General features: G+C 38.4%; 2 protein-coding genes across 15 annotated transcripts in view; both read left to right on the forward strand.

The window, feature by feature from the left end:
• znf512b (zinc finger protein 512B) overlaps positions 1-13,887 on the forward strand; it is a 74,795-nt gene extending 60,908 nt beyond the window's left edge. For 2 of the 12 annotated variants that reach the window (XM_069883833.1, XM_069883831.1), the window contains exons 15-16: positions 935-1,033; positions 2,351-10,274. In XM_069883833.1, coding sequence (XP_069739934.1) covers positions 935-1,033; positions 2,351-2,641 — 390 coding nt within the window. In that variant the 3' untranslated portion in view covers positions 2,642-10,274. The other 10 variants (XM_069883835.1, XM_069883836.1, XM_069883834.1 and 7 more) reach the window with 10 other exon arrangements.
• The window catches only part of LOC138735666 (uridine-cytidine kinase-like 1), a 110,156-nt gene continuing 96,868 nt past the window's right edge, over positions 13,876-27,163 (forward strand). For all 3 annotated transcript variants that reach the window (XM_069883844.1, XM_069883846.1, XM_069883845.1), the window contains exons 1-2: positions 13,876-13,952; positions 23,293-23,616. In XM_069883844.1, the coding sequence (XP_069739945.1) occupies positions 13,906-13,952; positions 23,293-23,616 (371 nt within the window). In that variant the 5' untranslated portion in view covers positions 13,876-13,905. The remainder of the gene's footprint in view (positions 13,953-23,292; positions 23,617-27,163) is intronic.

Here is a 27,163-nt window from a genome sequence, read left to right on the forward strand (position 1 = left end):
CACTCACATACCACCTTGAGCAATCCCTTATTAACCACAGAGCACTGATGGCTTAGGGATTTCTTAAGGTGGTTTGTGAGTGGAAACAAAAAGTTTCACTTAAAATAACAAAAGCTGGACACAGTCGAAAATAACTATCACACTTCCTGCAAAATACACTTCCAATATTCATGTTAAATGTACAGAAAATTAACAAACCTACTGGGAATGCTTCTAATTTTTCAACATTTCATTTTTATTTGGGTTGGTTTGTTTTAAACTCCCTGTGCATCACTGCAGAATTTAAATGGCACATTTGATCTAAGAAACCTGTACCTATATTTTTCTCCATAGGTGCCTTGGTTTAATACCAGCTTGGACCTTTGGACTCACACTTTCTAATCTCCCCGTCGTGCATGTAAAATTTCACATTTATTTTCAAAGAATGCATAAATTCAGTTTCAACATAGTTTGTTTTAAAATTCCACATTCACATTAAACTTTTCATAAAAACATTTTTAACAAGTGACTCTCCTGTTAGCTATATGAAAACATTGATAAAGATTTGAAATTCAACACCTCCCCCCCCCCCACCCCCCTCCGCCACAACCCTGACAGATTTCTGAAGTCGTTTGTGGCTTGGCGCTGAAATTCATCTCACTGCTAAGTTCAGGCTTCTCATATTCAAGGATCACTTTGCATATCTGACCAGAAGTTTAGGATGTTTACTGCAAGATTACAGTATGAACAGTTTATTGATATGATTCAAATATACACCAGATATTCTCTTGATGTTTGAGGTTGTATGATCGTAGAAGTAATTTTCCAATCAAAATGATGAAAACTGATTTGAAACTTGAATGCATAACCTTTTAAATGTAGACCTTGGCGAAGTCTTGCAGTATTTCTTCAATTTTTAAGTTCTGAGATTTAATGATCTGTTGTTTTATGACAGGGTGAGCATCTAGTTGGGAAATACAGATGCTTGATTTGTCAGAAGGAATTTAGCTCAGAAAGTGGAGTCAAGTACCACATCAACAACTCTCATTCTGAGGTAAGCTGACATCATTTCGGAAAGACTCTTATAGGAAAAGAATTAGCAAGAAGAATTACTTTCAGTATTAATGTACCAATTGTATCTATCTCTCTCTTATTTCAATACAGTACATTTAAACCTCCATCATAGGAAAATGGGTTTCAATTTTAGGACTACATTTATGACTAAGAATAAAAACTGCTAGAAATTTGTTGTCAAATTGCAACATATTGTATGTTTTTTAGGTATACACTCAAACCATCTTCTGAGATAAAAAATTTAGTGCAAATGAATCAGATAACCTAATATGAGAACCTTCTGAGTATGTGAAAGTGGCCTTAAAAGCATTTCCAGACTAGTGGCGTACATACAGCATGGTAACAGGCCCTTCAAGCCCATGATCCCGTGTCACCCATATACCCCAATTCACCTAAAACCCCTCTATGATTTGAAGGGTGGAAGGAAACTGGGGTACCCAGAGGAAACCCAAGCAGAAATGGGGAGAACGCACAAACTCCTTACAGACAGTACTGGATTCGAACCCAGGTCGCTGGCGCTGTAATAGCGTTGTCCGACCGTGCTGCCCAATAATACTTAATACGATGATAAATGTCAAAACTATGGCATTTACATTTTATAATCTAATGTAAATAACCTGACAGTACAGGTATATCAATTGTTTGACCATTATCGTAGGGAACATTTTACTATATTCATCTTCAAATTATGATTAAGTAGTTTTAAAAGAGAAAAAACTACATTAATCTTTCCCATGTGCAAAAAATCAGATTGGTGTCATTTTTGACCAGGGTAGTTATAATTTGCTTTACACAGCATATGCAGGAAAATGTATTAACGAGATGAAAAGGATTTGGTTTATTTATAATTTTATCTTGAAACATTAGCATGTGACCCCACAGAGCTGAGGTGTTAACAAGAATCGTGCACTTAAGGAAAGATGCTGAGTGGAAGACACATACTGCCCTTCAGAATGGAAGACACATACTGCCCTTCAATAGGGAGAGAAAATTGATGAGAAAGTTGTGAGATTTGCCCAAGAACGTGTTCTCTTTTGGCAATGGCAAAGGAGTATTTGACCATGTCTGAAATTATATCCTCACTGGGTGACTTGGGATGCAGGAAAGCAAAAAAAAAAGGAATTTAGGCTTTCACAAATTTACATTAAGTGAGAAGGTAAATGTGGCAAAAATGTACACCTTGCTCTAATCCTTCACGTTTTATCCTTGAAAATAGTTGGAGTGAGAATTATGCTATGCAGTTTTCCCAAACTTCAAAGCACAATCAACTCTTAAAGGTTAAAATATCCTTTGACAGAACTGGTTTAGGGCCTCAGCAGAAACACCACAAAGAAGCAGAAAAGAACTGAAGGTTACAAATTCTGAGAGGAAGCAAAGCACGATTGGGAAGAAGAGAGGAAGAAAACGCAAGGAGAATGCTCCAGAGCTTTCAAGGAAGGACAAAGAGATGGCGGGAACAAAGAATGCCGATCAAATAACCATCCAGTGTTCTCCAGGTTTGAAGAGCAATAGCAAAGTGAAAAGGAGGAATATATTATCAAGCAGCAAAAAAGGAACCACAAACAAGATGCAAGGAGTTGCAAAATGAATGTCAATGAATGTAAAGGTACAGCTTTTCCACTCTGGAGAAACATTCATTCCCCCTAGCACCATAAATGAAGAATGATAAATTAACATAAGAAAGCACTACCTACCAATAGCTCTTAAGTTTGATGTACCTGCATTTGGTTCCAGATAATGAATCAATGTCTGGGTGGATAAAGCCACTCCTTGCATCTGGGTTAAAGATGAACACAGGGAGGATACAATCATTTAGCACAAGGATTCTGTGGCTTGTAATACTGCTTTGTTACTCTATTACTTAATAGTTCATGATTTTTTTATATAGTAGACTATGGGGTAATAGATGTTAAATAAAAATTTGTTACGCTTTCTAACTGCATTAAATATGTTGGTTTATAGGTGGTTTTGGATTACACATTGATCAAATAGTTATTTATTTATATTGGTCAAATTCTTTTTATTATTTAATAATTAAACTGCAATCCAGATCTATTAGTTTATATTATAAGTATTTATCAATATAAACTAATGTTTTATATATAACTATAGAATCAAGGCTGTGTATATATTTACAAAATAATTATTATAAATGATATAGTATACATATGTATAATAAAATGTGGGGTCGAAGGTGGTGGGGGCACTTTTATAGCCAGGTGCATGATTTTCAAATAATTGTGAACAGCTTCCTTGATGTCAACATGAACTTGTAAAATTACACCTTAAATGTGGATCCTCATTTCTTTCTTTGGTGCATTGAAAAAACTGCAAAATGTCTCGGTTCATCGATTTAATATTTTCTAATAATTTACTACCCATTTTCAGGGTATGCCACTTCAAGAGTCCAGCATTTAGTGGCTGCTTGGCATTTGGACAGGCTTATTTGTATGTTAGGTTAATGATTAAAAATACATTGACCTGGGTGCATAGTAAAACAGGAGAGATAACAACTCAATGTCAAAGGCGAAACAAAAGCGAGGGGTAATCTTGCCCACGGCTCTTCAAGAATACATGCCATCTATGTGAATTTTCTTCCCACCACCTTCATCCCAGTGCATGCTGTCAAAAGTACCATGAATATCTAAATGTGCCTGAAGCAGGAATATCTACTGTAGTCAAAGCACAGGAATGCAGGCAACTGCAAAAGCTGCAAATCAGGAAAAAAAACCAGGAGTGTAGTTTCTTTGGATTAAGTTTTGATAAGGAGTAACTCTCAACTTACAAGCGTTGTAGGAGGACCTGCATCACACTAATTTGTAGCATCATGAGAAGGCAACTCCTCGTCACTTTCATAATTAGGTATGGGTTTGTCATTGATGCCCACGTCCTCTGTTTCAGTTATTGTGAGGATTCTTGACATTTGGCATCATGTACAGTGGAGGCATATGTTAATATTATGTAGCTAAAATTAATTCAAATATATAATATTAAAATATCTATATAGATCAGAGGTGTTCAGCCACTGAGCTACATTGAAGGATTGAGCTCAGGCAAAGAGGCTTTTGATGACCAGGCAATTCTTTCCAATTTATGTTTGTGTTTTTAATTCACTGGTTTGTCTTGCTTCATCTACATATGTCTGGAGTTTTGTTAATGTTGCCGTCTCATTGTTGGATTATTTTTAGATTATAAAACAAAGATATGAGAAACTTGTGATACAGACAAACAAACTGGGACATTAATTCAAATGTTACGCACTGAAATTTACTCTGCATTTGTATCTGGACGCACAAGTAATTATGTGGCTTTAAATGAAGCAGGACTTTAGGTGAAAATTAATTTCCTGTTACCTGTGCTGAGGAATAAGGATTATTTGCATTTATCCATAAAATCCTTTGTTTGACCAAATTCCCAACTCCACAACGTGCCACACCTTCATCTGTCAAATAGGCTTCCTAAAAATACCATTTTCATGTTGTGGTGGTTGGTTGTTGGAGAGGAATCTGGTGACAATGAAAATCGTAAATAGTCATTTTTTTTTAACCTTCTGAATACAATTTGAGGATTTTTTTAAAATATAATCACCGAGAACTGCTCTATATTTCAAAATTGAAAAAAAAACCTCTGCAATTGCTATTTCCTTCACATTGGTGGATAGCTAAGTAAGCATACTATTAAATTTTAAGGCTCGAAGATTTACTCATGTTGGTTTGCTTTTTCCTTGGATTCCAAAGGCTTATGCTGATCTATGTGTACATTTGTGCCCATTGTAAGTTCAAGTGCATTCTAATGGGATTGTTAAATCACTTGATTCAGCAAAATGGACCACTTTCCAGGTGCATCTTCTGGTTTGTGCTAAAGGAGGAAAATGTAGGCCATTACATGGCTCCACACTTCCTGCTGGTCACCTCAGCAGCTCCTATGCTAACCGACTGCAAACCGCTAAATATCATTTATGTCATTACCATTGATCCACTAAGCAGCTCAGGAAGACACACATTGAGTTAAAAGATGTAGAATTGCACAAACAGAAGTAAAATTAAGTACAGTAAGTTGTCCAATGCATACACATGTATGTCACAGCTTAAATATGAAAGAAATTACAGGAACTATATGAGAAAATGCTAGATTGTAAAAATTGTTAGGTCTGCTTTGTTCATGAATGAGTGAGACAAACACCAGGCTGAGTCGAAATCAGGGTTCTTTGTTCTTTATTACCGGATTGTAACACTTGCGACTAACGATGTTAGCCGGAGAATGCATTCTGCCGTTATCAGCAAAATGGTGATTCTTTATACCCTTGGATACATGCTTAGAACATCATCATATCATTACTTGTCCAATGACTAAAACTGTTGCTATCCTTTCCCTGCTAGCTTCCTGCCTCTCAATCCATCAATGTCTCTCTTAAACTGTTGCTATCCTTTCCCTGCTAGCTTCCTGCCTCTCAATCCATCAATGTCTCTCTTATCTTGTAAGTACAAGGATGCATTCTGTTACTCCTTAGTACTGGGTGACTCCTTCTCCGGTCCCATCTCATGATGTTTTACCTAACAGGAGTACAAGGACACCTCCCCTTCTTGTTACTGCCCTGTACAGGGTAACTCCCTACACATTCCCATCTCATGATGTTTTACCTTACACTGGTCACCTCAGCAGCTCCTATGCTAACCGACTGCAAACCGCTAAATATCATTTATGTCATTACCATTGATCCACTAAGCAGCTCAGGAAGACACACATTGAGTTAAAAGATGTAGAATTGCACAAACAGAAGTAAAATTAAGTACAGTAAGTTGTCCAATGCATACACATGTATGTCACAGCTTAAATATGAAAGAAATTACAGGAACTATATGAGAAAATGCTAGATTGTAATACATTTTTATAAAACCATACATTTGTTGCAGTTAAATTGCATGAGATAAAACTTTAGATTTACAAACACTTGCTGCACGTGCACTCTCATTGGAATACATTTTAAAAACCGCCAAACAATTGAGAGTTTCATAATGGTTTGTTAAATGGGTGCACAGCAAGGTGGGAATAATTGTTTTGGGGACTGGGTTCAGAATGGCTAGCAGCTAACGCCTAATTTAGGGCCATGTGTTAGCTGGAGGAGAGGACCTAAATAGTAGTTTGCATTGGAGGGAGGGGAAGAAATAGATCAGTAAATGTTTTGATGATTTAGAGGGAGACAGCGAATGGGAACAACAATATGATGGAGGTTGTGGGATAAGAGGATGAAAAATTGAACCAGCATTTTGTTGAGGGTAGCATGAAAATCAATTGACAACATGGCTGATGATCTTGAGTTTGGAGAGATGGCAGATCTGGCCTGAGCCTTAGGTGATCGAAAGGTCAGGGAGAGACTGACTCAGGAGGTGGGATGAAGCCAGGATCTGGCTAATTGTGGGTGAAAGGTCCAGGAGTGTGGGTGGAGCAGTTACATTGTCATAGGGTGGAATAACAGAATGAGTCAAGTAATTTGCTTACCTGACAGGTTGTTCAAGAAATACCCAACAGCAGTGTCCAAGTCAATGTGGTCCAACTTCCCTGTCTTGCTCCAAACTGAACACTGCCCAGGGAATGGAGTCACCATGGTATCCCAGATGAAGAAATCACATCAGGGATGCAATGATAACTGACCCCTGGAAGTTCTCAGTCAAATTTCTGGAGTAGCATGAAATGATGGTGAAGGAAAATATCTTCAGCTGTTTAACACTGAAACAAAATGACAGGTAATCGAATTTCTAGGTAAAGGCATTTTAGAAGATGATTGTATTAACTGTTAATTTTGGATTTTTTAATCGAATTCTCATGTATAATTCAATAATTGAATTGTACATGTTATTATTACAATTGACTAATTTTACAAAAATTGTTTTATGTAAAATAATTGTCATCAACACCTACAAGTAAACCTTACAACACTACAACAATGTTAAGAATTTGTACATTGTCCATGTTGGAACCAGCCAATTAAAGGGGTGAATTTAGAAAGATATTGTAGTTTTATACAATGTGTGAAGCTAGAATATGAATGTATTTGTTAAGTTTGGGGTCATATACATCCCAGTCCAAATGGGTACATTGCAAATGCACTTTAAAGTACATTTTCTGATTAGATTTATCACTAGATAGAAATGCGCACTGCTGCCAAATAAATAGGTTCCACTAATATCTACTGTTGTCTTTTAAAAAGCCAAGCGTTATATAAAATCTTTTGTTTGTTAAAGATATTATCCTGCTTAACTGTGGCCTATGAGACTTTAGTGCAAAAGATATTGAAATCGCATCCACAGATTTCAACTAAAGCACTTTTTATTCATGGAGGTAGAGTTTTAAAAAAAAGATTGAATTAAGGATGTGGTGCCAATGTAATGTGCATTTGTCTTCAATAATTGAACTGCTCCAAGTAATGAAATCACAACTGAAGCAGTGCCAAAGAACAACATGGAGTTGATTGGGTGATATTCAGGATGGCTATTGCTAAGCGTATGGAAAGTCCAGGATTGCCTTCTTCGTTGGAGCAAAGTCAGCAGGTTCTGAAAATTGATTTCTGCTCAGAAAAAAATAAAATAATATGTATTTACAAAGACACATGTATTTTTCCACAAAACCGCCTTTGCTCAGGGTTTACAACTTCTGCAGTACTGAAGTGAGGCAAACTTAGCAATTAAACAATATTTCCTTTTTATAAAATCTAATTTCTTAAACTGGATTGTATGTCATGAGAAAGCAAGAATTGAATCCTTGATTGCATTTGGGTTTTTTTTGGAGGATAGTATTTTCGAACAGAGTTTACACATCTATTGACAAATTTAATGTTCAACATGAAATTGAGTATTCTCATTCCTTGTTCATCTTGAAAATAAAAAAAATCCTAAATATGTTTCAAATGATTTTTTAAAAAAAAACAAGAAAAGGGTTTAAATGTCTTGAGAACTTTGAGAAAAAAATTTATCTTTCATTTATGTTGATATGTGCTAGTTTTGTATATCAATAATGGATGTACAAATGGATACTTTTCGCAAAGCGACTATTATATTCAGGGTGTGAATGAGTGTATGGATCAAAGAGTAACTATATTTTTAGGGTATTCCATTGTTTCATTTTATTAGTTTTCATAATCTCCTCAGGCCATGTAATTCTTGATTCTGTAATGATGGATTACCTACTTTTAATGACAAATTGCTGACTAAGCTCTGAGAAGGTATATGAGAAAGCTAGTAGTGATGACCTGTACTTTTTGATGTCTTGTAGTATGGATTCTGCCAAAAATTGTGAAATAATAATGTAGTTTAAGACTAATGGTAAATGTTTTTAACTCTCATAAAGGATTATTTTTATCCCAGCAATCTACTGAGCTCTCTCTCTCCACACACACACACACACACACACACACACACACACACACACACACACACACACACACACACACCACACACACACACACACACACACACACACACACACACACACACACACACACACACACACACACCACTTCTTTTAACGGTCTCTCATTGTCTCTAGACCTTTATCCAGAGAGAGGTTGCAAAGCTGAATTTTGGGTAAATTAAAGCCAAATATATCAAAACTTAGGTGAATGTTATTGGTAGTTGCACCTGGGTGAGGAATAAGAATCAGCTGGTTCATCTGAGAGAAATGTTAGCTTTCTGTAAAATTAAAATGCATTGCTGTGGGTATCTGTATAGAAAGATGGACAAATTTAGTAGGTTCTTTGAGGACAGTATTTCTAAGTGAGCAACACTCCTACAGGACATACAGTACATCACCAAATTGCTCATCTGTGTTTGTCACACGCATGTCCCAACATACTGCTTCACCAGAACCACTTGATTGCATTCCATGATAGCGTCCACTTCCTTCCTAAAAACGTTATTGCTCTCCTTTTCCAGCTGTGACATACAATAAAAGAGATAAGTATGTCACTGGAAACAGAAGGGGAGGAACAGCACTGTCTCTCTGTGTAGTTTAAATCTTAATATTAGAGCATTTGTTTTGGATGATGCTGTAGTTTCTTTTTCCACAAGGTGAGTGCCTTTTGTGAATTGTATTTACTAATAAAATAAATCTTGGTGATCATGTTCAAATTGACAGGCAGGTAAAAGAGCTACAAGTATGATATTGTTCTACATTATACTTGGTATGGAGCCATCAAACATTCCTAGGGGAAATGTGATCTATAAAGTTAAAAATTGCAAATATTGCTGCAAATGTTCAAAGTTCAGTAGGAGTTTCTGCAGCCTGCAAAAAGTCGCCGTTGTCCGCCAGCACCTTTTTTTTAAATCCTTAAATTTAGAAATTTGTAAAACATCAGATTTGATTATCATTGAAATGAATTCCTAAGGCATGGCCCTTGAGTTTGTCTGAATGTGCTTTCCCAATTACTGCTGAACACGTGTAAATTTTGTATTGAGAATGTGTTCTTGAATCACCTAACTGTGTGGTTTCTCAATTATTGATCTGTACCACGTGATTAATTCTAACTATGAAAGGATTTCTGGGTTTTATCTTAACTACAAATTAGTTTATAGTATAGTACTGTTGAATGTAATATAATACTGTGTATGTATAACTCTGTTTTTGAATGAAATTTTATAAAACGCGGAAAACCTTTTTTGCATTTAAACCTCGAAGATCAAAAAACAACTGTACAAAATGCACTTAATCATGCTGTCGTAACACCTTAAAATACAAAGGAAACAGAGCTTCAAAAAGAGAAAACAGTTGAGGGGGATTTGGAGTTTAAGGATATTTTTGATGGACTTGTCAAATCGGCTAAAATCATTCAGTATCTGTATTAGCACCACGAGACTAAAACTTAATTTGAGTGAGCTCTGTGTCCTCGTTGTTTGCTTTGCGTAGACTGCATTGCTTTTTAACCACAATTTTGTATCTTATTACTAATGTATGTTTATTTGTATGCAACAATACAAGAATACACAGAAGATTTTACTTCATTAAAATTTATACTGATGTTATTGTGTCTTAAGGCATAGCTAGAAAAATGAAAGAATTGTGTTAGTGCTAGTTAACGGAGTAACATACAAATTGTGACCAATATGCTGTTCATTTTCTTTTTTTTAAAAACTCAAGTCACTTCAAGCCTCTATAAATTCATGATTCTTTTTGTTATGTTACTTGTTTATGAAATCCCATCTCCTTAATAAAGTGATGTTAAATAATGAGAGAGTGCTCCTTCGATTTCTTACTGAATATTCGTGGAGTATATGTTTTTGAACTTGCTTTCATTGCTGTGCTCTTGACTTGTAACGATAGTCAATTAATTTAACCATAATCCTGTCTACCCGAGTAAAGAACAAGTCCGTCTTACATTTGTTTCCAAAACATTGTTACCAGACAGCTTTCCCTATTCTAAACATGGATTTGTTCCAAATATTTTATTGAAGTCCACTAAACAGTTAAAACTGTCGCATATGGAAGATCAATTAATACCCTGTATATAAAATGACATTTTTGTAAGAATTATAAGATCAGTCACGGGTGCTCCATTTCTGGTACCCACATGATTTCAGACCATTTCTCTCTCAGATCTCTGCATCAATTATGTTGATTAGCAAAGACAATACCATTACGGAGGAGTGAACCCTTAGCCCAATCCTAACCAATCAAGTTCTGGGCATCCTCAGAGAAATCCATGAACCTTTGACCATCCCTGTAAGTAGTAAAATCCAAATATTGATTCAAGTTGAAAACTGTCCATTCTTTTATTCTTAGGTAGTTGTTTTTAAATCTACCACAGTCTCCCTGAGAGCCGTGCTTAAAAGGATCACAGCACTTGTATCACCTCTGGTAATAAGTCTAGTTCATGCTTCTTTGTATACAATTAATTATCTTGATTATACATGTATTAGATGATATACGTTTAGTATATTGTATCAATGCTGCAACAGATTATATTGGTTTACGCACCAAGGCTATCACTATTGATTAATTCTGTAATAATAACGGCTTTTATATTTGGGTTGTTCTTTGACTATTTCCTTTTATCTACCTTTGATGCATTATTATCAAGATAAACAGCAATATTAATTTCAAATTAATCTCTATCCAGAGATACCTGTATATTACTGTAGAGTAAATCCCCAGTATTCAGAATTGAAGCAACTCACAAAAAAAATAAAGAAAAATACAATTTCAAATTTAAAATAAATAAGAATAAAATAAAAGGTAAAAATATGTACGTTCAAAATTGTTAAAAGTAAATGATGTTCTTTGATGTAGCACATAAAACTTTGGTGAAGATGGAAGCATATATTCAGCCAGTGGATTTCAGATTTACATCCCTGAGATTGCTTTTTCTTGAGGGTGCTGCAGAATTACCACTAATTGGATGTGCAAAAATAAACGGTACACAGAGTTAACATGTAAACAAAGAACTGTAAACAGATAACAAATGTAAACAAACTGATCGTACAAATCAGAGAGCACAAAAGAAAATCAATAAAATGCACGTTAAGAGTCCTTAAATGAGTCCCTGATTGAGTTTGTTGTTGAGGAGTCTGATGGTGGAGGGGGAGCAGCTGTCCCTGAACCTGGTGGTGTGAGTCTTGTGGCATCTATACCTCTTTCCTGATGGCAGCAGCGAGAACAGGACATATGCTGGGTGATGAGCATCTTTGGTGATTGATGCTGCTTTCTGACAGCAGCGTTCCCTGATGATGTACTCAGTAGTGGGGAGGGTTTTGCCTATGATATCCTGGGTTGTGTCCACTACATTTTGGAGGGGTATTGGTTTTCCTATACCAGACCATGATGCAGCTGATCAGCACACTTTCCACCACACCTCTAGAAATTTGTTAGGGTTTCTGGTGTCATATCAAACCACCGCAAACTCCTGAGGAAGTAGATGCGCTGACGTGGTTTCTTTATGATGCAAATGAAGTATTGAGTCCAGAAAAGGTCCTCCAAGATAGTGAATCCCAAGAACTTAAATTTGCTCACCCTCTCCACCTCTGATCCCCCAGTGGTCATTGGATTGTACACCTCTGGCTTTCCAGAAATCAACAATCAGCTCCTTAGTTTTGATGACATTGAGTGCAAGATTGTTGTTGGTGAACCATTCAGCCAAGTTTTCAATCTCCATCCTGTAGGCTAACTCATCCCCTTCCTTTATACAACCACTACCGTGGTATCGTTGGCAAATTTTTAGATGGTGTTATTGTGGTACTGAGCGACACAGTTGTAGATGTAAAGTTACTAGAGCAGAGGGCTAAGAACACAGCCCTGTGGTGCTTTGGTACTGATGGAGATTGTGGAGGAGAAGATCTTACCAATCTTCACTGATTGTATATGAACCAATTACACAGTGGGGTGTTAACTCCAAGGTCTTGGAATTTGCTGATCAGTTTTGAGTGGATGATGGTGTTAATAAAAAGCATCCCGATGTATGCATCTTTGCTGTCCGTGTGTTCCGGGACTTTGTTTAGAGATGGCATCCACTGTAGACCAGTTACTTTGATAGGTGAACTGGTGTGCCTCGGCCGTGCTTTGCTCATAGCAGCTGTTTGAATAAAGTTGTGTTTAATATCCGAATAAAATGGCATCACCCTGAATGAAGAGCAGGTTGATGCCGCTCACCATTGAGTTGCCTCTCCTTATCCCTGCTTAGTTAGAATCTCCCCAGTCAGAGGCTTTGTCTGTTAACTTTGGTTGGGGGGGGGGGGGGTAATTATCTATAATATTTTTGCTTCTCTTGCAGGAATCTCCGTGGAGGACCAGGAACCTGCAGATGCAACAATGATAAAAATGTTCTATAAGAATTTGACTGAAAATAAATTAAAATTATTTAAGGTTTATATTTTCATGCAAGTCAAGTTACTTCAGTGCAAGTATGGTATAGTAATTTTGTTTTTTGAACTGTTTTAATGTAGGTATATCTACCATCTACCATTCCTCAATAGTATATTATCTCACTGTATTGTTTTTCTGTTTGTTGCTCTTTTCCACTTTTCTGCCAGAAACTATAATAGCATCTCTATTCAAAATCTAATCCTTGTTTAATTTGCATAAAATATTCATTTAAGGAAGCTAGAGTAGGAAAATTTACTTTCAAATTTTCCCCAACATTAAAAATGATCTCTTCTTATCAATGCATGTCCACAAACACTGTTTGTCCTGGTCTTGAAGTAAGTCATAGATTAGAAGATGCAGCATTATTGTTGAGAGATCATAGTGTTCCTGCATACCAGAATTAATTCTGGAACTACTTATACATTCTATTCCCTGACTGACATGTTTTGACCAATTTACTCTCATAATTGAAGGTATAATGCTAATACTTAACACTAGTTCCCCACAGGACTGCAAAACCTGGTCCCTGTATTTTCTCCATGCTCATGACTGTAGGACCAAAAACTGCTTCCACTCCATTTACAAATTTGCAGAGAACAATGACAAGATGGAGATAGGGAGGCTGATGGCATGGTGATATGATAATCTCTTCCTCAATGTCAGCAAAACAAAGATGCTGGCCATTGACCTTAGGAAACAGAGAGAAGCATACATCCTTGTATATATTAATGGTGCTGAAGTGGTGGTGATGGAGATTTTCAAGTTCTTAGAAGAAAATATCAGCAACTGTCTGTCATGGTCCAATCACATTGATGCTACAACCAAGGAAGTGCATCAAAAACTCAACTTTCTCAAAAATGTGGGGAAATTCAACATGTCCCTGAAGTCTCTTACTAATTTTTACAGATGCGCCCTAATAAGCGTCCGGTCCAGATGCATCACGGCTTTGAACAGGAACTGCTTTGCTGAAGATCTCAGAGACTTGTAAACACAGATCAGGCCTCCATGCATGCCAACTCGCCTTCATTGACTGTGTACAGCCGCTGTCTCGGGTAGGGTGATCCAGAAAGCACAGATGCATGGGATCCACAGTGGTTTGCATTCTGAAATAACTGGCCCATGAAAGACAAGATACTGGTGGATGGGTGTATGATAGCCTGAATGTAAAATTGAGACATGGTGAAGAAAGTAAATGTAATGTTGGCACTCATTTCAAGAGGAATCGAATACAAGAGCAGCGATGTGATGTTGATGGTTTATAAGGCCTTGTTGAGACCTCATTTAGAGTATTGTGAGCAGTTTTGGTCTCTTCATTTAATAAAAGATGTCCTGAAGTTCGAGAGGGTTCAAAGGAGGTTCACTAGGATGATTCAGGAAATGAAAGGGTTATCAATCGAAGAGTGTTTGACAGCATATTTAAGGCAGAGATTGATAGGTTCTTGATTAGCCAGGGTAGCAAAGGTTATGGGGAGAAGACGGGCAGTGGGACTGATGGGGAAAATGGATCAGCTCATGATTAAATTGCAGGGCAGACTTGATGGGCGGAATAGCTCTTAAGCTTCATGGTTTTATGTAGGCCAGTGACCAGTGGTGTTCCACAGGGTTCGGTGTTGGGACCCTGTCATTTGTGATGCAATGTGTAAATGATGAAAAAATATGTGGGTTAGTAAGTTTGCAAATCACACTGTGATTGCTGGAGCTGTGGACACTGTAGAGATCTATCAAAGAATACAACAGGCTATTAGATCAGTCACAGATATGGGCAGAGAAAAGGCAAATTGAACTTAATCCAGATAAGTGTGAGGTGTTCCATTTTTGGATGTAAAATGTATGGGGAACATTCTGTACACAGTTAATAAAAGGACGCATAGAAGGATTGATTTACAGAGGCCTCTGGGGGCTCACAACCATAATTCCATGATAGTGGCAACACAAGTAGATTGGATGGTAAAGAAGGTATGTGGTATGTTTGGCTCCAATAGGCAGACCATTGAATATATGTATAAAGATGCAGCTATATAAAACTTTTTTTAGACTATACATGGAGTATTGTGCACAGTTCCAGTCACCCATTACAGGAAGGCTGTAGATGCTTTGGATTCAGAAAAGATTTACCAGGATGTTGTCTGGATTAAGGGTGCCACTGTTAGCGTATCAGTGCAACGCTGTTACAGCACCAGAGACCCATGTTCAAATCTGGAACTGTCTGTAAAGAGCTTGTATTGTGTCTGGGTGGGTTTCCTCTGAGTGCTCCAGTTTCCACCCAACGTTCAAAATGTATGAGGGTGGTAGGGTAATTGGGGAATTTGGACGGCACTGCATTGTGTGCTATATGTCTAATTTTTAAAATTTTAATGGGTACAAACTATGGGGAGAGCTTAGACAAACTTGGATTTTTTTTCTGGAGTCTCTGCAGCTGAGGGGGTGACTCAATGCATGTTTAAAGGAGGTAATGATAAGAATGTACAGTTAGAAAGTTTTTTACCAGGATAGAAATATCACAAACTGGTGGACATGTTTAGGTGGGGTGGTGGAAGATGCGACGGAGATTAAAGGAGATGAGTGGGGCAAGTTTTTTTTTAAACAGAGTGGAGGGTGCCTGGAATGGGTCACCAGGGGTAGCGGTGGAAGCAGATGCAATTGTAATGTTTTAGAGGCTTCTAGAGAGACACATGAACAAACTGGAAATAGAGGGAAATATGTGGAAGCAGCAGGTTTTTAGTTTAATTTGGGCATCATATTAAGTGCAGATGTGTAAGTCAAAGGATCTGTTCCTGTGATGTACTGTTCTATATTCACTGCCTTTTGAGTTGTAGAAACTTGTATAAAAATCTATCTTGAGGGACCAAAATCAAATGGAACATTTAAAACCACAATTAACATCTTAATCAATCAAAATTTATGATTTCTTCTTCTCCAACACAACCTAATCTTCAAAACTAGTTTGCAGACTTGCAGTAACCAAAATAAAATTCTGCATAAACGCATGATTGAATTAAAACTAAACAGCGCCATTCATTCTCATTTAAATTGGATGAAATAAAAGCCAGTTCCTATTGGAACCAGATTAAGGCAAGATTTTTAAAAGCTCCATTGATTTTGAAATTGACTTCATAAATGAGTTTCAACTTGAAGGCTCTATTTTAAGATGATGAATTAGTAACTTGTCTCAGTCCTTTAAATGTTCCAGCCAAAATCAGTCAAACTATTATTTCTGGCATGTAATCTTGCCAAGCCTTGTGCAAGATTTCAAAACTCATAGAGCAGTCACATGCTTCAACAAAACATCATTCACTTTCAACCACCATTGACAGGATAGGGTTAAAAAAATTAATTGCACATACCTTGAGGAAATCCTTCAAGCGTAAGGCTTTAACCCAGAGGATTATTGTTGATCATCTGTACCTCAATGATAATGCAGTAAATTGGATCAGCAAATTTGCAATTACACAAAGATTGGAGGTGAGTGGAGAGGAAGGCTTTCAAAGCTCACAGAGGGATCTGGACTAGATGAAATGGACAAGAAGATGGCAGATGGAATTTGATGCAGACAAGTGTGAGGTGTTGCATTTTGGAAGGACAAACCAAGAAAGGACATACACAGTAAATGTTTGGGCACTGAGGAGTGCGGTAGAACAGAGGGATTTGGGAATACAGATCTATAATTCCCTGAAAGTGCCGAGCTTCATAAATCAAAGTATTGCGTATAGGAGTTGAGAAGTTACGGTAAAATTGCACAAGATATTGGTGAAGCCAAATTTGAAGTACTGTGTGTAGGTTTAATCACCTAACTACAGGCAATATATCAATAAGATTGAAAGAGTGCAGAGAAGATTTACCAGGATGTTGCCCAGACTTCAGGAACTAAGTTACAGGGAAAGGTTAAACAGGTTAGGACTTTATTACCTGGAGTGTAGAAGAATGAGGATAGATTTGATAGAGGTATTTAAAATTATGAGGGGTCTAGACAGAGTAAATGTAGATAGGCTTTTTCCACTGAGGGTAGGTGAGATATAAAGCAGAGGACATGGGTTAAGGATGAAAGGGGAAAGGTTTAGAGGGAACATTAGGGGGAACTGCTTCGCACAAAGAGTGGCAGGAATGTGGATCGAGCTACCAACTGAAGTGGTGAATGCGGGGTCAATCAGAGACACTGAGCACAGACTGGGAGATTGCTTCTCTGAGCACCTTCGCTGTCTGTCCGCATCTTTGACAGGAATCTCCCAGTGGCCACCCTGTTAGATCTGTGTCCCACTCCCATACTCACATGCCTGTCCACGGCCTCATACTATCCCACCAAGGCCAACCGTAAATTGGAGGAACAACATCTGATTTTCTGTCTGGGCCCTTTCCAGCTGGATGGCATTAACATTGACTTCTCTGGTTTCTGCTAATCCATTCTCCCTCCCTTCCCTTCCCCCTACCTTCTTTCCCTCAGCTTTCCACTTCCTTCCCTCTATATTCACCCAGCCATCCCTCCTCCCCTTGCTTACTTCTGTGCCTTCTCCACCTACTATCTCCTACCTTTGAGACTATGCCTCCCCCCCCCCCCCCACCCCCACACTCCTCCGCCCCTTACCTAAATGGTCGGACATCTGCCGACATCTTTCCATACCTTGATGAAGGGCTCAAGCCTGAAAAGTTGGTTTGTGTATCTTTATCTTTGCTATATAAAAATACTCTGTTTGACCTGTTGAGTTTCTCCACCATTGTATTTTTACTTCAACCACGATGTCTGCAGACTTTTGTGTTTTACTAGGGAGACTAGAAGGGCCGAAGGGCCTGTTTCTGAGCTATATTGTTTTGTAGTTCTAATCCTAGCAGGTATCAATCATGCAAACACATACATTTAAATTTCATATAACAGTTAAAATACCATTGATTAAAATGTAACAATGAAATATCTGCAATTAAAACATTCATTTCTCATCTTTAGTTCAAAGCTTTTTATCTGACGCGTTATTTACAAACTTAGAAAAGTCTGCAAAGCCAACAGACAAGAATATGAAGGGTTAATGGCTTCTGGCTTGCAGCACATGTAACTGATGCTGAGAATAAACTGCAGATATCTTTACATAATCTGCCATAAATAATTTACCCAGCAAACATACTAATACCCTTCCACGTAAACTAGATTTCATTATCCATCAAAACTGCTGTAAAATAAATCAATCGCTCAATCTGTCTTGTCATCACTAGCACGCACGCATCCCTGACGAACTGAAACCCATTTGGTCATTTTCCTGGTCACATGCCATATGTCTACAAGCTTTAGTTGTTAGATCATGCCACTGTTTTGTTCTGGGATGGTTGTTTTTAAGAATTTGATGTAAAACAGACTCCCATAGCTGGTGCAACCAGAACCTGGCATCAAAAGACCAAATCAAGAGGAAAAGAATGCTGCTCACAGGACAAACCATTGAGGTTTTGAGAGCAAGACTGGAATTGTCTTTTGTTCTCCCTCTGTTCTACCCTCAATCTCTGTAATCTCATGTAGCCAAGCCTCTCATAATGTTTAAGAATTCTCTCCTGTTTTACTCCCCAGAAAAACCGTCATCCGCACTGCAATGAGCTCTGGTTGGTGAGCAAGATGGCTTTAAGTTACTTCTCTCTCCTCCTTAGTTTGGTGGTCACTTCCCTCTTCTCCTGCTCACATGTTCTAAACTGTCTCATCCTTCTGCAAAGATCTGTTCTACTGCTTTCTCACCACTATACCCATGTTCATTCTGCTACCTCCACTCCACCCTGCTCTATCCTATCATTAACAGTCCACTGAGGTAAGGAAAACATTAAATGATGTCCTTAGCGCTGGAACTATTTTTTTTATAAATCTCTTCTACCTCTCCAAAATCTTAATCACCTTCACAGTACCCAGAAACAGTTGTTCCAATTCAGATTTATTGTCAGAGTACATACATGACATTACATACAACCCTAAGGTTCTTTTTTTCTGCAGGTAAGGCACTTTTTGGTAGTGTAAAAAAAAGCACTATACACATGTAAACAAACTGTGCGATACAGAGAAGAAACAAATAAAATACAAAAGTATGTCCTTAAATGGCTCCCTGTTTGAGTTTATTGTTGAGGAGTCTGATGGTGGAGGGCTAACAGCTGTTCCTGAAACTTGTGGTGCAAATCTTGTGGCACCTAGACCTCTTTCCTGAGAGCAGCAGCGAGAACAGATGATTGCTGCTGCTCTCCAACAGTAGTGTTCCCTGTAGATCTTCTCAATGGTGGCGAGGGTTTTACCTGTGATGTCCTGGGCTGTGTCCACTACCTTTTGGAGGGCTTAAAGCTCAGGTGTATTCATGAATCCATTTTGAATGATGCCTTAGCTGCACTTTGAAAAGGTTTAGCATCCCCTCTTCATTTTTATATATCTGTCAATACAAGTCAACGTTACCTTAATTGCCTCATCAGCCCACACCCAAAGATGTTTGTATTTACATCAGAAGACCTCTTTGTTCCATCATTTTCTTTAAAGCTATTTCCTTTAATTATCTCTTTTCTTCTTTCTAGCTCACTTCTCTGTGTTCAGTTTAAAAACCACCAAAAAGTTGTGTTTCTACAGCACATCACTCCATTAGGAAATGAAGCTTGCTCTACCCAGTCTCTCTATAGCCTTCCAAAGTCCAGATCTATCTTTTTCTTAACGATATCATACATTGATTAAAATATAACCATCAAGCAATTCAGAATGACCAATCATTTTTAATTTTAGATCTCTCAGTTGGCATTGATAATGATAGGAATGTGACTTAAAAAAACTTGCAAGTTATTTACTTAAATGGTTTATTCAGTTGCAACGCAGTAAATGAGAGCTGAAAATGTGCACACCCTATACTTTTATATATTTATAGTTATTTTATTCATAACTCTCATGAAGCAATTGAAAAGAGGTTCTGGTGACTATTTATTCCTTAAAAGCAGACGGCCCATTTGGAGACAAAGGCAAAATGTGCCCTATTGCACTCAGTCCTTAGTCAAAGAATTGTCGCTGGTTAAGCTGAAGCTGATGACTCTCCAGTCTGTGCAAGCCTCCAGATGGACTTTTGCCCCTGAGAAGAGGAGAGGATTGTGGCTGGCAGGATGACCATAGGACAAGAGCAGAAATAAACTATTCAGTCCATTCAATCCGCCCCTCCATTTAATCATGAGCTGATCTATTTTCCAACTAAGTCCTTCTCCCCATAATCTTTGAAGGCCTGGCTAATCAAGAACTTATCAATCTTGGTCTTAAATATACCCAATGACTCCACAACTGCCTGGAACAACAAATGCCACAGATTTACCACCTTCTGCCTGAAAAGATTTTGACGCAATTCTGTTCTATTGGACATCCTTCAATCCTGAAGTTGAGCCCTCTTGTCCAAGACTCCCCCATCCCATTCTCCTAAATTCCAACTAGTACATGCCAAGAGGTGTCAAACACTCCTCATGTGATAACCCTTACATTCCTGGAAATATTCTATTGAACTTCCTTTGAACCCTCTCCAATTTGACCACATCCTTTCTTAAATGATACGCCATGAGGCCTTTGTGGTGAAACCACTGTATGTATGTACTGTATGAGCTGGCCCGCTCCATGAACCTGTGACTCCTCCCTCCTGGAAATCCCTATAAAGGCTGTTACACCCAAACTTCTCCCTCAGTACCTGCCGTCAACACGTGAGATGTGTGGATGTCTTAAGGTGATTAAAAGCCGAGTAATCATAACTCTCTGTCTAATGTGGTTGATCAATAATGCTAAAATTTAATCACCTTAAGACATCCACACATCTCATGTGTTGCTGCCCTGGTTCCAAGGCAGGTACTGAGGGAGAAGTTTGGGTGTAACAGCCTTTATAGGGATTTCCAGGAGGGAGAAGTCACAGGTTCATACAATACATATACAGTGGTTGCACCACAGTCTTATAAAGCCTCAATATCAAATCCCTGCTCTTATATTTATTCCTTGTGAAATAAATGCCAGCATTGCATTTGCCTTTTTCACCACCATCTCAACATGCAAGATTACTTTCAGGCTATCCTGCACAAAGACTCGCAGGTCCCTTTGCATCTGGGTATTTTCAATTTTCTCCCCATTTAAAAAATAGTTTGACCATTTATTTTTTTTTCTACCAAAGTGCATATCCGTACACTTTACAACATATTTCATTTGCCATTTCTCTGCCTATTCTCGTAATCTGTCAAAGTCCTTCTGCATCCAAAGTCTTCAAGAGACCAAAGCTTTGGGCCCTGACATTAAAGGATGCATTGAGGAAGTTTGATTGTGGACGAAACTATCTGAACTGATCTCTGCGGAGATGGGATTTCTCAGCCGGGCTCTGAAACCTCCTTGCAATCTCATCTGTTTCGTGCTTTTATCTGTGCCTTCTCACTCCGAATCGGCCCTTCACCACTACTGACCCAGTGTAGCTTAGCGCGCCAGGTTCAATATTTATAGGAATTGTGAGAGCAGGTCTTTTGGCTTCTATTATTGATAGGTTAAACACGGAAATCTGTAAACGTTGTGATTGTAGTTTACACAAAAATGCTGGAGAAACTCAGCAAGCCGTGTAGCATTCTTTGTGTAGCAAAGAGAGATTCATAACCAACATTTCAGGCCTGAACCTTTCAACAAGGTATGAGCCAAAAGCAGACAGAAAACTGAATAAACTTATTTCTAATGCTACATTAGAAATTATAATTTTATTATGTTATCATTTAAAATATGAATAAAATTAAATTTACGCCTGCTTTTAACACTTAATTTGAAGGGCACAGGCCCAAAATGTTGCTCATGTACCTTTATTTTTCCTACATAAAGAACATTGTCTGACTTGCTGAGTTTCTCCAGAATTTTGGTGTAAAATTGAAAGGTTTCACCTCTGTTTCTGGATGCACTTCAAACTACCCTTTGATGTTTGAGTACCAAATACAGGGCTGACAACATGAAGGGCCATTGGATTGTTCTGTTGGGTTGCTCTGGATTGGGCCAAGATGGCTATTAGTAGGGCATGGCAGTTTCTGAGGAATCCCTTCAATCTGACAGCCTGCCCCTCTCCCAAGGCTATGTCTATAATGGGCTTTAGATGGGAAAGAATGGAGTGTGTCTGCATGCTTGAGGCCTTCCTCAAGTGATCTCTGGGGCACTGGAGTGAATTATAGGTTTGCAAATCAGAAATCAAAAGCTTAAATTAAAACACTATTTTTTTCCCACAAATAACTCTCAACATTGCAATGATGCCTTTGACACTGACCTTGACATTTGCCTGTGGTTGCCTGAATTACAGGCAGAACAATAGACTTCCTTTATTTTGGGGAATCCAGTCAACTGGCCAAAAAATAAAGCACGTGACCCCACGATGTGGTTGCTCACTGGAGAAAATAATCAATTTGTTTACTCTTGTAAATAACGTATCATCTTAGATGACAGACTGGATGGTTTTCTTAATGTTTTTTCAGCTAAAAAAAACAATTGTGTATTGAGTGTTGGAACGGCTCAAGGGATTCCTCAACCTGCACCTGTTTTTGGTGTCCTTAATATACAATATTAAAAACAATGTTTGTGTCATATCAACCATGCTAATATAGAAATGTCAAGCCATAAAATAGATGGTAAGTATGAGTCAAGCAGATGTGAAACCAAGGGAAGCGAAACTCTGGAGAATTAAGAGAACCACATTTAACCAGGCGACACCTCCCTGCATGACATTGCTCCCTATTTTATCCATAAGTATCATTTGTCTTACTCGTAAGCTCTAGCCTTTATAATTAAAAAAAAAATCCAGATCAAATTTGTTTTCATCGATTGTTCTCGTGGTTGGAAGTAGTCCCAGGATCTCAAATCCCCTCATCGTGTCTTAAGCTTAACAAGTCTCAACTGCAGACCCGGACGAGCGAGCAACCAACTCAAGGAATTGGCAGCACATTTACTTTCTGACAAAATTAGAAACCATTGTGAAAGATTCCAAATTGGTCCAGCACAACAGAGGCAGAATTTTATCCTGCAGTAATCTTCTTGCAATATTACTCTGTATGAGATATTTCAGCCAATGCATGCAAGAGAGGGAGGGGGTAGGGGTGGGGGTGTAGGGGTGGTGGGGGTGTAGGGGGGTAAAAGTGGTGGGGGGGTAGGGGTGTAGGGGTGGTGAGAGTAAGGGGGTAGGGGTGGTGGGGGATAGGGGTGGTGGGGGATAGGGGTGGTGGGGTGGTGAAGGGATAGGGGTGTAGGGGGTAGGGGTGGTGAGGGTGTAGGGGTGGTGGGGGTGTAGGGGTGGTGGGGGTGTAGGGGTGGTGGGGGTGTGGGGGTGTAGGGGTGGTGGGGGATAGGGGTGTAGGGGGTAGGGGTGAAATCGTCAGGTCCATTCCCATGAAAGGAGAACTGCAGCTCCTCTCTCTGCTCCCCAGCTTTGAACGCGACCTGCGGGGACTGCGATGCAGCCGATTGCCGAACATTGGCTGGGCTGACAGCGGAGGCGCGGCTTCTCGCACTTGCTGGGATGTTTACTTCGCGTTGCTATTTCAACCAAGCCTGAAGCTGGCGTCGAGGGTTCCGGGGCTTGTAGTCTTCTCGACTGCGGGAGTCGGGCCGTGCGGGCGGACGCCTTCTCCCTCCCGAACTACAGCCCCCAGCGCGCCCGACTTCCCAGTGCAGGAGAGAACAATGGCAGAGACGGAGCTGGGGAGCGCTGCCAAGGATGGGGAGCTGGTCGCCGCCGCCAGGACCCGCAGGTCAGTGTGGACAGGACTCGGGGGGGCACTCAGTCAGGGTCCCCCACCCCCGCCGCCAGCATTTCCACCCCCCGGAAGCTCGGGGCCAGTGAATGTCCTTCCAAAGTGCAGTTTTTAAAGGGGGGGGGGGGGTCTTCTCGCAAATATTTGCAACTTCACTGTTGTAACTTTGTGAATCGTTACTTTTCTCGCCTATTGTTACTTCGTGAAGTTGCAACATGCAGATCCAGTGAATGGAAGTTGTACTGAGTTCTTGCCTTCCCTGACAGCACCTCTTAGCCGTTTTGGAGATTGGGAAAGAAGTCGAGCCCCCCTCCCTCCTTCTGTTGGTTAATTTTATTCTTTTGACAGGTGCTTTGCCGAAACACACTAGTAACAGGGAAGGAGGGGTTGGCTCAGCGTGGAAACACTCTGTTGGCATTGTCAGTGGGGAGTTATTTTTAGTTTGCTCTCCTGCTACACGTGTGGGATGTCCTTGTTTAGGGCTGAGACATAACGCTGGTGTCTAAAGTGTGCTTATTTCAACTTTGTGGGGGGGGGGGGGTGGGAAAGTATCACGGTTAAATAGTCAAATGTGTGACGGATTATGTTAGATTTTATAGTGTATCTAGATATGTTTTAAAGGAGATAAATTTGCGTGGGTTTTTTTTAGTGTTGGGTCACAAACAAACACTTCACAGCACAGATCTCATTTAAAATGCCAGAGCTCTGCTCAAGCCAGACCTTTCCTTTGACATTTAGTCTGCTCCATACATTGGGAAGCAATTTAAAGAGTGAAGTGATGCCTAATGGACTATACACAAAGCTTAAAAAAATGACAAAGTCCAAATTTGGGGGAGGGGGGGAAGAAGCAATTAAATATTTAGGAATAAAATTCGATAGAAATTTAGATAATTTATTTAAATTAAATTATTTACCACTATTAAAAAAGATAGAGGATGATTTTAAAATGTGGGAAGATTTGCCAGTAACTTTAATAGGGTGTGTCAATTGTATTAAGATGAACATTTTTCCAAGAATACAATATTTGTTTCAATCATTATCCATTTCTATACCAGAAAAGTTTTTCTGATATTTAAATAAAAATGTCTGCGAAGTTATTTGAATAAAATTGGAGAAATTACTCCAGAGCAATTTTTGTAGAAGTGGAATAGTGAATTACGAAAAGGGAAAATAGAAGTACTGATTTTAAAACATTTATTGTAGATGTGGAATGGGATCCACATGGAGAGAGGAGTTAAAAATGATCAACTCCCTAAAATGATGGTAATACAAAATCAACTTATTCTTTTTACTTTGAATCAGTTATTTTTGGTACAGAAAAGGATAAAAGTTTGCTTATAGGATTTTTTTAACTTTTGAAAAATTGATGGAGAAATATGACACAAAATAATACAATTTTTGCATATCGTTAACTTAAATCATATTTAAAAAGGAAATTGGGTACAAATTTAAGACTTCCGCAGCAAAGTCAATTTGAAAATTTAATTACAGATACATTTATTGAAATTTTTTTACCAATATGTATATAAAATTTGCAAGATACTATGGGGGGGGGGGAAGGATTTGTATAAATCTAAAAGAAGAGAAAATGATTTAAGTATACAAATTCTAGAAGAAATATGGTCAAGATTGTGTCACGTGAGTGTTACAAATATGATTAATGCCAGGTTCAATACAATTCTGTACATCATTATGTTATACTCCTTATAAATTAAACGGTCTTAATCCTAATCACTGATAAATGTTTTCGATGTAATAAGGTAATAGGAACATTTTATTGCATTCGGTCTGGTCTTGTGTAAAAGTGGAAATATATTATAAGGACAAATTATGAAGATAAAAATATGAAAAGATCCAAGAATATTTGTGCTTGGTAATGTACATTAAGCGGACATGAAATTGAAGTTGGATAAATATCAAATAAAATTTTTGAGTACTGCAATAGCAGCAACGAAGAAATGTATAGCAATAAAGTGGAAAATGGAGAATTTTGTAACAATAGATAGATGGAACATTGAAATGCAAAATTGTATAGCACTAGAAAAAAAATACTCATAGTTGAGGAATCAGATTGGGAATTTTTGCAAGATTTTGGAACCGTATATGGATTCCATCCACACCCTCCACATCACCGCTCCTCTCAGTTAATAGTTAGAAAATAAAATAATTATGGTAATAATAGTAAATGAATAGATTTAGGGTTTTTTTTCTTTCTTTGGGAGGGAGGGGGTAGGGGAGAAAATGAATAAAAATTGTACCATTTGGTATTATGTTATTATGAAATATTATTTCTACTGAATTTTAATGTTTGTACTGATGCAAATGAAGAATAAAATTTTCCAAAAAAAAAGGTTTCAAAGGTAATGACTGGCTGAGGAAATGCAAGTAACGATACATAGAAGTAAACGTGAACAATCAAAAGTGAAGGGATTGAGCCAAATAGAGCCAGTTAATAATGTTACTGAGAATCTTGGGAGATCAATTTCAAGAAGAACAATTGTCCTGTATGGACTTTTAATTCAGCCAGAGCAAAGCACTTTTAGTCTCTGCCACAGAGTGTTCAGGATTGTTCCCCCTTTCATCCAGTCAGTGCACAATGCCAATAGTCATGAGCTCAGACCATGCATGGTGCCAAATCTCTTCCACAGCTGAAGAAAATAGGAAAGGAATTTGGCTTTGGTGCACGAGCTGAACATATGTGTTGTATCATTTGCATATTGAACTCTATTTCCAAAATTTGGTTTCTATAATCACTTGCCATCTTGCATACTTTTGCAAGAATGGATGTCTACCATGCTGCCTGCAAAATAAAAGCAACAGTTACTGAGGATCACAGCCAATTTAGACTGGACACTGACTTGGTTTCATTAATCGTGCTTTGTGAGGGCTGCCAACCCTTCGATGGTTGTACCTTTGAACCACGTTCAAACAAAGCTGGGAAAATGATTAAGATGATCAGGGCTATGTGGCCTACCATGGATCAAGTATCAACCCTTAATTGTGCTGGAAAATAAAATGAATTCTGTAGCATTCCTATTAATTGTTAAATGCTAGGGAGGCATGCTGTGTCTCTGATGTAGTGGAACTAAAGTCGCTGTTGATTTTCGGTTGCCTCAAGACTGAAATTACATGATCTAAAACCCCTCATATTTGATTATAACTTCCTTCTGACATCGGATCTTTCCTAGCTGATGTGGGATTGATTTGGCAAATGATGTGTTGCGCTATCCCTTGGCTGAAATTCTCTCCACATTCTATTTCTCTCAACATCTGCTATGAAATTGCTTTTACTGAAATACCTTCATCATTCTAGTATCAGCAGAACTGTTTTGATCAAATGGCTGAGGACAGTGTTGGTTAAATGCAAGTAGTACCAGTGTATGAGTCTGCAGGGCAATTATGTCTAGGAGTCTGAGAATACAAAGATTCTATAAATGTATTTATTAATTTCAAAATAATTATGCACAGATTTGAATTTGTAATGCAATTTCAGGATGTTCCGGATGCTCAAATTCAAGTTTATTTGCCATCTGAGTGCACAAGT

This window comes from Narcine bancroftii, chromosome 6, assembly GCF_036971445.1.
Source record: "Narcine bancroftii isolate sNarBan1 chromosome 6, sNarBan1.hap1, whole genome shotgun sequence".
In the NCBI taxonomy this organism is placed as follows: domain Eukaryota; kingdom Metazoa; phylum Chordata; class Chondrichthyes; order Torpediniformes; family Narcinidae; genus Narcine; species Narcine bancroftii.